The sequence below is a fragment of the Talpa occidentalis genome, unplaced genomic scaffold (assembly GCF_014898055.3).
Source record: "Talpa occidentalis isolate TD23 unplaced genomic scaffold, MPIMG_talOcc4v2.1 talOcc4.8, whole genome shotgun sequence".
NCBI lineage: Eukaryota > Metazoa > Chordata > Mammalia > Eulipotyphla > Talpidae > Talpa > Talpa occidentalis.
This window is the reverse complement of record NW_023605194.1, coordinates 95,209,053-95,221,966: the sequence shown is the minus strand read 5'-3', so window position 1 is coordinate 95,221,966 and position 12,914 is coordinate 95,209,053. Positions and strand designations below refer to the sequence as shown.

The window sequence follows — 12,914 nt, the reverse complement described above, 5'->3', positions numbered from 1 at the left end:
TCTTTTGGATTTTAACTTTCAGTGATCAGATTTTTTTTTTCTAAACTTCTCAATTTTAGGAGATTGCCCATGGTTCCCTTAATTGTCGAAGCCAACACATTTGTGTTCCTTTCCCTTGAAGACTCTGTTAATCTGATCCCGTCTTCATTCCTTCCTATTTTCTCTTGGCGCCCATGACACTATATTCCCTGCTCTTCCTCCTAATTGATTTTCCCCAGTCTCTCTAGTCCACAAATCCCACTGATCCTGTCTTTAAATATTTTCCCGATCTATCTACTTGTTTCTTTCTCTATCACTACCATTCTGGTCCAAGATGCCACCATCCTCCACTCCTCCTATACTGCAATAGTCTCCCAACTGGTTTCCTTGCCATCCTCTCTTACCTTTCTTCTTCCAATAGTTCTGCAGTGCTCTTGGGATAAAACCCTACTCCTCATCCAGGCCTAAAAATCCTTCTGTGAGCCTGTCCCACCCACCTCTCCTGCCTCTATCCCCCTCGCTTGCCCCTCATCACATGGCAGTCTTTATGCTCCTCAAATTCTAATTTTATCCCACCTGAAGACCTTTGTAGCTGCTGTTTTCTCCTCTTGAAATGCTTACACCTGCTCACCCCACCCTATTTTATGTTAATCATAGCATTAATCACAATGTGACTTCTCCTTATTATCTGTGTCTCTTCACCTAGCATGGAAGCTTCCTGAAAGCACAGCTTGCACTGTCTTTTTCTCTATTGGATTCCCAGCACCGAGAACAAAGTAGATATTCAGTAAATGCCTGTTTAAGGGATGACAAGATCCTAATATTCTGTGCAATTGTTACAGTTCTTGACAGAGTTAGCGCTCCTGTATCTATTGAATTGATGGATAACTCACTCCACTATACCTGAGCTTCTAGAGAGCAGAAGTCCTTACTGCTAGGGACTTCCAGGTGTGTTGTAAATATGTGTGTTTGATTTATTCTTCTTTATAAAGAGAAAGCTAAGCTATTAAGCTGATTACATAAAAGACTTCATTTCTCTGAGAGTAAACATGTGACAAGAGAGGAATGTCATGAGAACATTCAATAGGATTTGCTGATGAACTCGGTAGGAAGCTATATGAATGAGGTAAAAGGAGTTTCTGTGCCTTATGTAGTTTTCCTATCTAAATTTTAGCCTTAATGCTACATTTCTTTTTGGTAAATGTGTTACAGGGTGCAACCTACATCCTGGTGATGGTGGATCCAGATGCCCCTAGCAGGTCTTTTCCCAAATATCGATTCTGGAGACACTGGCTGGTAACCGACATCAAGGTAAGCAGGCCTAGAGGCCCTTTTTTTTTTTTTTTTTCAAATTTGGGATTGCTGCTGCAGACTATCATTCGTGCAGTTCTCAGCTCTCGTCAGGAGGGTTGGGGACTCTGATGATGGATTGGTATCAGATCACCCCCAGCACCCAGCTGTCACAGCCCCTTCAAGTTTTCTAACCATTTCAAAAAGTGTCCCAGTTCCTCATCAAGTCACTTGGAGCCCCTCTGGCCTTTCATCTTTGTTCCTTTGTCATCACCATAAATGTGAAGAACCTGGCTGACCCTTTCCAGAGTAGGTCCAAGGGACACAAATCTGGTAGATTGTCAGTAACATCATGTGGTGGTGGGGGTGGGGGTGCAGACTCTAGGTTAAGCTGAATTAATGCATTCCTCACCAAAAGGCTTTTCAGAGCTTTAAATATCTTAATAGGTACCATACAATATGCACTTATTTTTGAATCCCATTTGCTATTGAATCCTTTGTTCATGAGTGCCTGGCAGTGCACTTTGGGAAAATCCCCACTAGCTTCAGAAATTCACACATTGGTGCACAAAAATCTGCAGATGACCTTTGCATAGAGTGTGCAAAGGGGTTAACCCCAGGAGATAGTGGGAGCCCAGAATTAGATGAAGATGGGGATTCTGCTCTGTTGTTCCGACCTCAGTGACAACCTCATCAAGTCACTTGGAGCCCCTCTGGTGTCTCATCTTTATCAGTAAGATGGGAGCCACATTTCCTTCTCAATATGGTTGTCATGATGATCCAGTGAGTAAGCACACTGAAAGCACTCCGGAAAACAAAATTTCACAGAAAAAAGGAGTCCATGCTTTTCTTTCTAGCACCCTGGGTAAAGGAAGGGCTATAGGTCTGGACTAGCTGTTGACTCACCTGAGTCAGGCAAGGCTCAGCTGCCAGGGTGGGAGGAGTTACCCTGGCAACCAGTGACTGTAGGCCTCCATGGGCTGCTCAGGTGGACAGCCTGTCTTTAGAAGCAGCCCTGGAGATGGCCTTGGAAGGGTCTCCCTCCAAGGAGACCCCCAGCAGCAGTTTCTTGGGCTGGGCCTGAATCAGATTGAGGGTAACCCAACATCCTTCCCTGACCAAGTACTCCCCAGTCTTGTGAAAAGTCTTGGAAGCACTATAAACATGCATCTGGCAGGGAGGTAGCTGAAGGCACAAAGGAGGGAGATATTGGATCCTACCCCAATCTAGAGCATTGCTGTTTTCTGTGTCTGGGACTCCCCAGTGGTCACAAGGGGGTGAAACGCTCAGAAAGGAGTATTGCTCTGGACATCATGTCTACAGTACCCCTCCCCCCCTCCACACAGATCCCCTCCCCCATGACTGTGAGAAGTTCTACAAGGTGATTCTGTGGCAAGTTTTGAACTTACAGCTGTAGATGGAATGATTTCAGAGTCAAGAGGGCCTTGGAGCCTCATGAGGCTACTTACAAGTCAGAGGTGCCCCCCACCTCACCCATTCCCCTTACCCCAATACCCACTTGAGACAATTGTCTCACACTTGCCTGTGGTGCAACCGGGTTCAGCCTCAGCAGCCAGCTTAGAGGCACAGCAGGTGCAGGTGGTAGGTGGCAGCTGTCAGGCAAGTCTGCTAAGCTGCAGAGCTTTCCAGGGCCACCTGCCTGGTGCTCAGGCCGGAGGAGGCTTGGGTTTCAGTCACATTTTCACCCACTTTCCCTAATCCAAGGTCCAGCAGGAACCGGCAGCTCTCCTCAGTCATGTCCACTTGGCCTGTTTGCCAGCCCCAAATTCCACCAGCCCCAAAGTAGTATAAACCAGATCCATTTGGATCTCAAGTTCTGGACCTCGGCCAAAGGAAGAGGGGGCTCTGAGCAAACCCAGAGCCACTTCCTTTGTGCTGGTGTCAGCTGCCGCTGAGTGGGGCTCAAATGTGATGGTGTGTTAGTATCAGCCTTGTTCAAAGGCAGGTCCCCAGGTGCTGCCTACCCACAGTACTTGTTCCTCAGTCTGGAGGGAAGGTGGCATCCGCCTTTAGCAACCATGCAGGAGGATGAAGTTTGAAGGAAGACCAGAGTTCGGTGTCAGAATGCCTTGGTCATTGTTACTATCACCAGATGTAGAGCCGTTTTCAAATGAAAACCACTTTTGAAGCTTCCTCTTGATCCTCACAATCACTTGTGAATTAGGCATTACTCCATCTTCTAGTTGTGGAAGCAAGGCCTGCAGGGGCTGCATGATGCTGTCTCTCACTGAATGGGCTATAGAGTAGATCTTTAGTCTGGGCCCCTCAACTCTAGACCATACCCTTTCCTGCTATCCCATGTGGTCTGGGTTCACACCACATCTCTCCCATCATGACCTCTCTGTAAGATGGGAAATGTAATCTCTGTGATTCTCCTCCACTCCCAGGGCTCAATTTCTGGCTGCCTGTTATTGGCAGATTACTTCCAGAGAACCTCCCCAAGTTAATATTAACTTAGTAAATAAAATATACCTGGTAAGCATGTAGAACCCCATAAAAGTATACCTTATATATTATCGTTACCCTCAGCAGTAAGGGCCACAGAAGCAAGATTGGCCATAAAGTCACCATGTGAATGACCCTGAAATGCACAATAACCACAGAGGCAAATTCAGTGGAATATAAGTATGCCTTGACAGAGAGGCTTAGGCCTGACTGGATGGTGGGTCGGGCCATGGTCATGGGGGCCCTTCAGCAGGGACAGTTTTTAGACTGTCCAGATTGAAACAGGACAGCAATCAGTTCTCAGGAACACAGAAATGTCTGCAGCTGCCCTATCACTCCACACCCCCCCACTCCAAAAAAAGAGACTGACAGGTTCTGGTATAGAATACATTAAACTCTGGTTCTTAGATAAAAACTGGGAACTAGAGAGAAATCCATCAGTAGGGACAAGCATTCTTAGTAACCCTTTGCTCAGTGAATTCAACAAGCAGGAAGCGATCATTACGGGCTATAGCACAGCAGTTAAAAGCAAGGACCCTGGAGCCAGACTGCCCTGGTTTGAATCTGAAGCTACCATTTTCAGCTAAGTGATACTGGGCACAAACTTGCTCAGTCAGTGCCTCAATACCAGTAGTCCCTACCTCACACAGTTTTGCAAAGCTTCAATGAGCTGTTTTAAATAAAGAGCTTAGAGCAGTACCCAGAACACATACAAGCTCTAGATTATCCCGGTGGTTGACATCATTGCTGGCTGGAAACTGCACCAGCAAGGGGTGAGGCACAGGATTGGGATGCCATGGGCACCAGGAGCCCTCTCACAAGGAACTTCCTCTACCCATGGGTTCCCATTAGCTCAGGGACAGAACTAGATAGACTTCAGACCCCAAACCTGACCAGACTAGGGCAGGCAGGAACTGATACATAAATCACAATGTCCTCTGCCACTCCCTTGAAAATGTCTCACTGAGCAAAAGAGATTGTACACAGCATTGACACACAGCATCTCTCTGCCCCAGTGTGTGGCCTCAGCGTTTCCTTGAAGATGTTTTTCAGTTTTGATTCAATCTAACTAATACTGTTCACGCTAAAGCCTAATTAAGATATCAATTAATTTGCATCATTCATTTCAGAAGAAACATTTATTGGTTCATCTTCTATTTGTCTCTGAAATTAGTGCTCGGGGCTTTTCGTGCAGATATTTTCATTAGACTTTTTATTGTTAATGGGAATATTGAACACGGGAAGATGGTATATTAATACTTTCCACAAAGAATCTCATGATTGGTGACAAAGAACACTAAGAACAATTAAGGAGACAAGAGTACCTTTTTTCTTCCAAAAAAGAAAATCTTCCTAGAAACCGTCAATGATTCTAAAATTTGCCCTGAGTATCTTTTTTGTTTTAAGAAAGAAAAGGAAATGGCAAGTTCATGTTTCCCTTTCATTCAGTGCCCTCAACCTTTGGCAGCTGTAAGTGCAACCAATTCTGGGTTGAATTAAAAGGACCTCTAAGGGTTTCATTATTCTGTCTACTTTTCTATAGGGTTGAATTTTTCCATAATGAGCATTTTTAAAGGACCTTTAAGTGTGTGAGGTGAATGAGATAAATGGGGAGCCCAATAAACAGAGCCAGGATGGTGGCCCCCTGCCTTTCAGGATGTGGCCAGCATTTGTCAGTCCCACTGCTGCGTGTTCTCAGGCAAGTTACTTGACCTCGGAGAGACTGCAGCGACCTGCCTGTAAAATTGACACAAATCCTTACTCTCTGGGGTTGAGACAGGAAAAAGGGAATTACACATGCAAAGAGGAGAAGCCTCCCTAGAGAGAGGCACTATAGAAAGTGGCAAATTTAGCCTTGTTCCTAATCAATAGAGCAGTAGATCCTACAGAAATGTATATATAGTACACAATCCAATTTTCTATATGCCCAGAAGCCAGCTAATGATAATAAACAGAAGAATAAACAGTCCTTATCAGGAACACAATTTCAGATGAAGAGGTCAAACCAAGGCACAAGGATTGATTATTTTCTTTCTTTAAATTAGTTTCTTTATTTAGATGTATTTTTAATTTTGCTGCTGGTATTTACACACTTGTCCAAGCTCACTTTGCCTGTACTGGGAGGGTCTGTTTTAAGTAACAACATGTTGTAAGGCCTGGATTACACTCCCTGGAAGCTCTATGGGTCAGAAAGAGCATTTGGTGATGGTGACAATGCAGCGGGTTGTTTAGGGCCACCATGCAGGGGGAAAGAGCCTGCATTTTGGGATCAGGTGAATAAGGGAAATCTGCAGGCTCTGCCACTTCAGGATGGGAATCTCTTAGCCTCAGTTTCTTCATATTTAAAATGGACACAACAATAATATCTATTCCCTAGTGTTCAATAAGATTAAGGCTTCTAACAGAATAAATGTGATTCCTTTCCCACACGACACCCAACTTTGAGATCTGACCACAGTAGCCACTATGATCCACAAGCTTCCCTTACACTATTGAATTCATGTTTTGCCAAGTGAGAGTTCTACAATGCTCCAACACCCAAACTCTGTGATTTAAACAAAACAAACAAACAAAAAAGGCAGCTTATCCTTTGGCCTCTGCAGTCTAGATATATTCAGTGCCCACCTGAAGGGCCTGACTTGCTCCCCACTTTCTTTGGTGGAAGAGACATCAGCCCCATCATTAGACCTCAGGCAATTGCCCTGGGATACTCTGGAACAGACCAGGCTCCCCTGGAGTCATTCCAGACCTCGGCAGGTCACAGGGCTGGGCTGCAGCGGAGGGTCAGGCCTGCTGAGTGTTTCCCACAGGCCAGGCTGGACTTCATTCTGACACTGCACTTTTATTTTTAACACCTCCCAGCCCCATTCGCCATTTTCTTATCACTCACAGTCCCCACTTTGCTGCCATTGTCCCACCCCAGAGATGCCTTCACTCCCATTCAAAATAATTTAAATAAAATGTTGCTACAAAGTGGAATATTATCTTTTGATGAATGTTTTTAAAGCCCTTTAGGTTTTCATGGTAATTTGCGGTGTAAAATTATTTGGAGATAAGAGCCAAATTAGCTCTCGTATGCTGAGGTCGCTGTGTCCTGTTATCCATGTGAGCAGTGTTTAAATATAATCAGCCCTTAGACTAATGCAGCATAATTGTTCATTTGAAATAGCTTTTTTTTTTTACTCCATTCAATGAGTCATTAAAATATTCAAGGGATAATGCAGTGAATTGGAAATGAATTTATCATATTATCCCATACATACTGTAGTGCTTCAGGTAACTAAGGAGAAAGGGAGAGAGAGAATATGAATATAATGTGTGCAGGCAGGAAGGGGGCCAGTATATACAGAAATATGGTAAACAAAGCTTTTTCGCTGGTTTATGGAAAGTATGTATTGAGAGGCTGACCGGGACTGACCGAGAGAGGTGGCAAAGAGAAATTGTTGTTCTTCGAAGAGCGTTCTCACTCTCTCGCTCTTTCTCTCTCCCTTTCTCTCCGTCTCTCTCTCTCAGTGCTCTGAGAATCTGTGCTCCACCACAGCTCCGCTGTTAACTTATTTTTATCAAATATGTTTATATCAGAAAGTCGTTATGGAAACCAATTCTGCCATCCAGGAGAATTCCTGGATCAGGCAGAAAGCGCTCTCTTTCTCTCTCTCTCTCTCTCTCCTTTCTCTCTGTCACACACATGCACACACACACACACACACACACACACACACACATATACTTCTCACACACGCGCAGACACCCCAAAGGGAACAACAGTCTTGTTGCCCAACTCTGAGCTCAGCTTCAGCCTGGACAGGGGTTGGTCCCCTGACTCCCCCTCATGGGCAGCCTTGTAAAGGCTGAAACCAACAATCCAAACCCACCCTGACGTGAGGAACCAGGGCTGTTGCTGACCACTGGGCCTCAGTTACCCGCCCTGAGTTCTCAAGCTTAGGAAGAGACAAAGGGGCTGGCGGCCAGCATATTCAAAACAGTGATCCTTCCTCGATCCCAGGAAAGGTCCATCATCATTTATGCCACACCTGGAGTAGTATCTTCTGTTCTGGCCACACTGTTGTAAGAGAGAGGGAACAGCATGAGGAGCCACCAGAATGACAAGGGTCGTGGAAACCACATCAGGTGGATAGGAACTAGAAGAGGAGGGGCTGGTTAGCTCTCTGTGACAACGAAGGGAAGACAGGAGAATGGCCTAGAAAGCTTCTTTTATGATTTCTTAAAATTTTGAGGAAATCAAATGAGAAACAGGAGCTCCGGCTATATTCCACCGGACAGAATGAGAAGCAATGGGTGAAATTTACATTTCCATGTAAGTGAATTTTGGCTCTGTATAAGAAAGACATTTCCAAGAATTTGAATGCCTAAGAACTGAGCATGTACTCCACAGAGAAGGGAGCCGATCATGGAATGTACTTATTCCTGGGCGAGCCAGGGGTTTCCCGTGTGGAAGGTTGGAGCAGAGGACCCTCAGGATGTGCCCCCTCACATCTCAAACAATACTTCCATCTGCTGTATTTCCTCACCAGGCTTAAATCCATATAGCACATCACAGCAACAGTAATGACTAAAGATGGGAGAAGAAGTAGAAGTAGAAGGTGAAAGAGAAAGAAAACAAGAAAAAAACGTGTGATTTAGCATATTGTACCAGATAATGTGCTTTAATATCTCATTTAATCCTCACAAAATCCCTAAGAGGAGGGTTATATAGACATAATAATTAGCCAGACCTAGAGGGGTTAGGCAGTGTGGCTAAGATCTCAGCTGGTGAGGTCTGACGCCATCTTGCTTCTCAGAGTTTAGGGAGATTCCACACTTGCCACCCAGGCCCAGCCCATGATAGCTCATGTCAGGTCCAGGTGTGAGTGTGAAAGGTGATGCTGGTGTGGGCAGTACAGTTTGAGGCTCCTGGCCCTCTACTCTCAGCCTTGGCCTTAGCCACGCCCTTAGCACAGCCTTAGCATAGCTCCCACATTGGGCCATGGAGCACAGTGTAGACCCAGGAAAGAGATCCTATGACCTGCTGGAAGCAAATTCTTTAACTCCCAGAGCCTGTTCCTGCTTCTGAAAAAGAGGACACAAGCATGGACCTCACAGGAATGTTGGGAAGACTCGGGAGAAAATGTGTCAAGCTCCCGGCACATAGCACCTGACACTTAGTAGGTGCGACATACTTACAGGTTTCCTGCTCCTTTCGTGTGCTGTCACCAAATCTTTTATAAGCATCCCAAGGCTTGACTGTGGAGAGTATATGTCTCTCCCAGAGGTAGGTCAGGGTCTGGTCAGGAAAATGAACTGACAACAAGGTTACCAGTTAAAAGAACTTAAGGGGGAAAGCCACCAGGGACCGACCATTTAGCCTGCACTATGTTCAGCATTGTGACTATTAAAAAATAATAATTAAACAGAGTTGGTAGGTAGGCAGATAGACTTTTGATGAATAAAAGCTAGATGATTTTTAAATGTTCTTCTTTTTTTTTTAAATCTGCTATATAGCCAGAAAGACAAGATCACACTGTGGGAAATAGAGAGTAGAACTCAGGAATGTGGTATCCACTCTAACAGGGTTTCTTAGACACAGTAGTTGGGAGAGTTCAGAGTACTTCCCCTACATAGACTCAGCTCAAATGTCACCTCCACTGAAAGGCTGGCTCCGCCGCCCCCAGACTGACTTAGTCAGTCCCGCCCTGTGCTCCTGCCACGCTCCATCAAACCTCAATTAGTACCTCATCACACGGGTGCATTATTATTTATGAGTCTCTTTTCCCTATTAGGCTATGAGTTCCTGGAGAGCGGATTTATATCTTGATTTCATTATATCTCCAGCACTTAGTATGGTGCCCAGAACATAGAAGGCCCTTGGTAAATGTTGAATGAATGAATGAATGACGGCTGAAGGAATGAAGGATGAAGGGATAAAATAATGAAGAAAGGGATGATGGATGGATGGATGGATGGATGGATGGATGGATGGATGGATGGACGGATGGATGAAAAGATGGAGGCATGGTGGCTGGGAGGTGGATGGATGGATGGATCGGCAGGGTGGCATCTCATTGATGACCTCACAGTGGAGCCAGAAGTCAAGGTGGGCCTTGAGTAACAAGCAGGCCTGGAAAAATCGGAAAATACAAGAGATTACATTCCAGGAAGGAAGCAGAATAACTGAAAACTCAGGTGTTTAAATGAGGTAGAAAGAGGAATCAAAATTAAAAACCAAAATGGCTGTGTTAATGAAGATAATTATCACCTCTCTATAGATTGTTGCTACCAAAGTCCACTAACAGGTTCCCTTCAAAAGAATCTATCTTTCCTTCATGGGGTATTCTTCTAAACTTGAAATGTGATTACGTTACTTCCTTGGTCGAAGGACTCAGTGACTCTTCGGTATCTCAAGACAGAATCCTCTCTGATCAGCCTGCTGTTCAAGACCTTTGGGGCTCTGTAATCTGCAAACATTTAAGTTGCTTTACATGATTTTAGATCTCAGGATAAATTACATCCTTCAAAGTCCAGAAATGGCTTAGATTTAATCACAAAGTCTTTTCCAGGAAAATATAAATTTCTGAATTTAGACTGGTGAGTGTAATATCAATCCACATTAAGAATTCAACAATAATTTCATAAGCAGACAGTCTGAGACAATGCAGAAAACAGTGAACATTCAGAGTCAGCATAGATTCACTAACGACAAACCACACCTGACAACTCAGATTTCTTTTTTAAAAAAAATTTAAAAAGATTTATTTATTTATACAAGAACTGGGGTACAGGCCAGAGGCACTGGAGGGTAAGAGGATTCACCAAAGATAGAGTGGGGAGCAGAACAGGCAGAAGGACCAAAGTACACTGCTGAGGGGAGCAGCGGGTGAGACAGGAGAGGTCTGCCATGCCATGTGGGAATCTCCCTGGCTGGCCAGGAATCGAACCGGCACTGCAGAGGCTGCAGACAGCTTCACAGCGCTGCGCTTAACCCACTGCGCCACCAGGGAGGCCCAAGATTTCTTTGTTGATAAATGCATTGGCCCAGTGGACCAGGAGAAAGCTGTAAGTAAGCACGTACCACTTGATTGACCAAGATACTGAACCAAGTCATCCTGGTAACCTTGTGGGCAAGGGAGAGAAATATGACCTTAATGCTTCCTGTGTTAAGTGGGTTGGTGACTTGTTAACAAAGCATTTCTGAAGAGTGTTGACTGACAAATTAGTGCTAACGTGAAGGTCATCCCCTGGTGACATGCCACAGGATTCTTGCATGCACCCCACCTAAAAGGTAGCAGGTTCACCAGATTTGTAGGTCATACAGAGTCTCAAGGAATTGCTAATATGGGTGACATAAAACAGTTAATTTTGACAAGTTGGAAGGATAGGCCTGCACTGAAAAAATTAAATTTAATAGGGATTAATCTAAAGTCCTATATTTAGGTTCCAAATCAACTGCATGAGTACAGAATGAGAAAGATCAGGCATATCAGGAGTTCATGAGGGGAAAAGATCAGAGAAGTTCTAGTTAATTTTTAAGCTAATTTTAAGCTAATAATAGAATGTCAAACCATAATGCAGGAGTTAAGAAAGTTAATATAATCTTGGGTCACATCAATAGAAGTAGAGGTTTTTAGATCATTGAAGATTATAATTCCCATTTTTCTGCATGGGTCAAACCACTTTTGTTCATTCATTCATCCCTTTATTCCTTCATTCAGGATGTGTTTAGTATATCTTAGTCAATAGGTTTCATTCAAGTACTACGGATCAAAAATTTTAAAAATCAAACCCTTCCTAGCAAGGAGCTCCCTGTCTGGTGAGGGGAGCTAAGAAGTTAGTCAATGAACATAATACAGAGTGGGGAGTGTCATGATGGCGTTAAGTCCCCAGAACCATGGAGAAGAGAAAGTGGGCACGGGGGAGGATGTGAGCCTTGAGCAGAGTGGAAATTTACCAGGCCGACAAGGAAGGGAAAGGCACCGGGCAGAGGGAACGGCTGGAGCAAAGGTTCTGGAACGGGCTGGGTGTGTCCCAGGAACAGAAGGGTGGCCAGTGTGGCTGAGTAGAGTGGTATAGGGGACATGTGCAGAAGCTCAGAGAGATTCTTAACTCTGATCATCCACTTGGTATGTTAGAATCACTGGGAGGCCCCACCAGCTAAGTCAGAATCTCTGGACATGGAGCACAGGCCTTGATATTTTTAAGACTCCCGGGTGATGCAGACATGCATAAAGGTTGGGGTAGAAGGAAATGAGGAGTTGCTATTCAATTGATACAAAGTTCCATTTCTACAAAATGATGAAGTTCCAGAAAGCTACTGTACAACATCAATACCATACTGCACTAAAAACTCTGTTAGGAGGGTGGATCTCATGTTAAATGTTCTGACCACATTTAAAAAGACAGCAGTGGGGCCGGTCTCCTGGCCTGGGCAGGGAGTCTGCACACTTGAAGCAGGAGGTAGCAAACTGCTTTGTACCTTTCAAAGATGACTCTGCTGTGTAGGATGGCAGCAGGGTGGCCACAAGAGGACATTTGCCCCTTTGAGAGGGAAGAAGGTGGGCTGCACCAAGCTGAGGGCTGTGGACATGCTTCAGGGTCTATTTTGAGATCTAGAATCAATAGGACTTGTGACTGGATTCGCAGTGGAGGCTGAAGGATGGCCCATGGATGGCCGAGTGAACTGCAGTGCCATTCTGAGATTGGGGTGGGTGGATTAGGGTGCTGAGGGGGCTGTGGGTGGGGTGGGGTGGGGGTGAGATTCTAAAGTTCTGTCTTAGATGATTCTGAGATGCTTTTTAGATCTCTGGACAGAGATTTCGTGTAGAAGAGTCAAAAGTGTCTGAAAGTCAGAAGAGCAGCAGAGCAGGGAGGCCTGGTTTGGGCTGCAAGGGCCTACTCACAACCAGGGCTTTAGCTGTGACCGTGTAAGGCTGCCCTTGAGGAGGAGGGTGAGTGAGTTGTCTTTGAAGATGTCCTATAAGCCGCCATCTCCAGGGATTTGAAAGAAACTGGGTGAGACTGGGGCTTAACTGCATCCTCCAGCTTCAGCACTGTGGTTTTATAAATGGGCCTGCAGGCTGCCTTTCCAGATCAGAGCACTAAAGCCGCAGGGGAGTGAAGGGAGGCACTGCGGGCTGCAGAGGACCTTGGAGGTTATGAGGGGTCAGATCTATGTATCAGGATAC

The 12,914-nt window shown here is 45.0% G+C and overlaps 1 protein-coding gene across 1 annotated transcript in view; it reads left to right on the top strand.

The window, feature by feature from the left end:
* PEBP4 (phosphatidylethanolamine binding protein 4) overlaps positions 1-12,914 on the top strand; it is a 195,497-nt gene that overhangs the window by 94,722 nt on the left and 87,861 nt on the right. The window contains exon 4 of the mRNA XM_054689964.1: positions 1,192-1,290. Within this exon, the coding sequence (XP_054545939.1) occupies positions 1,192-1,290 (99 nt within the window). The remainder of the gene's footprint in view (positions 1-1,191; positions 1,291-12,914) is intronic.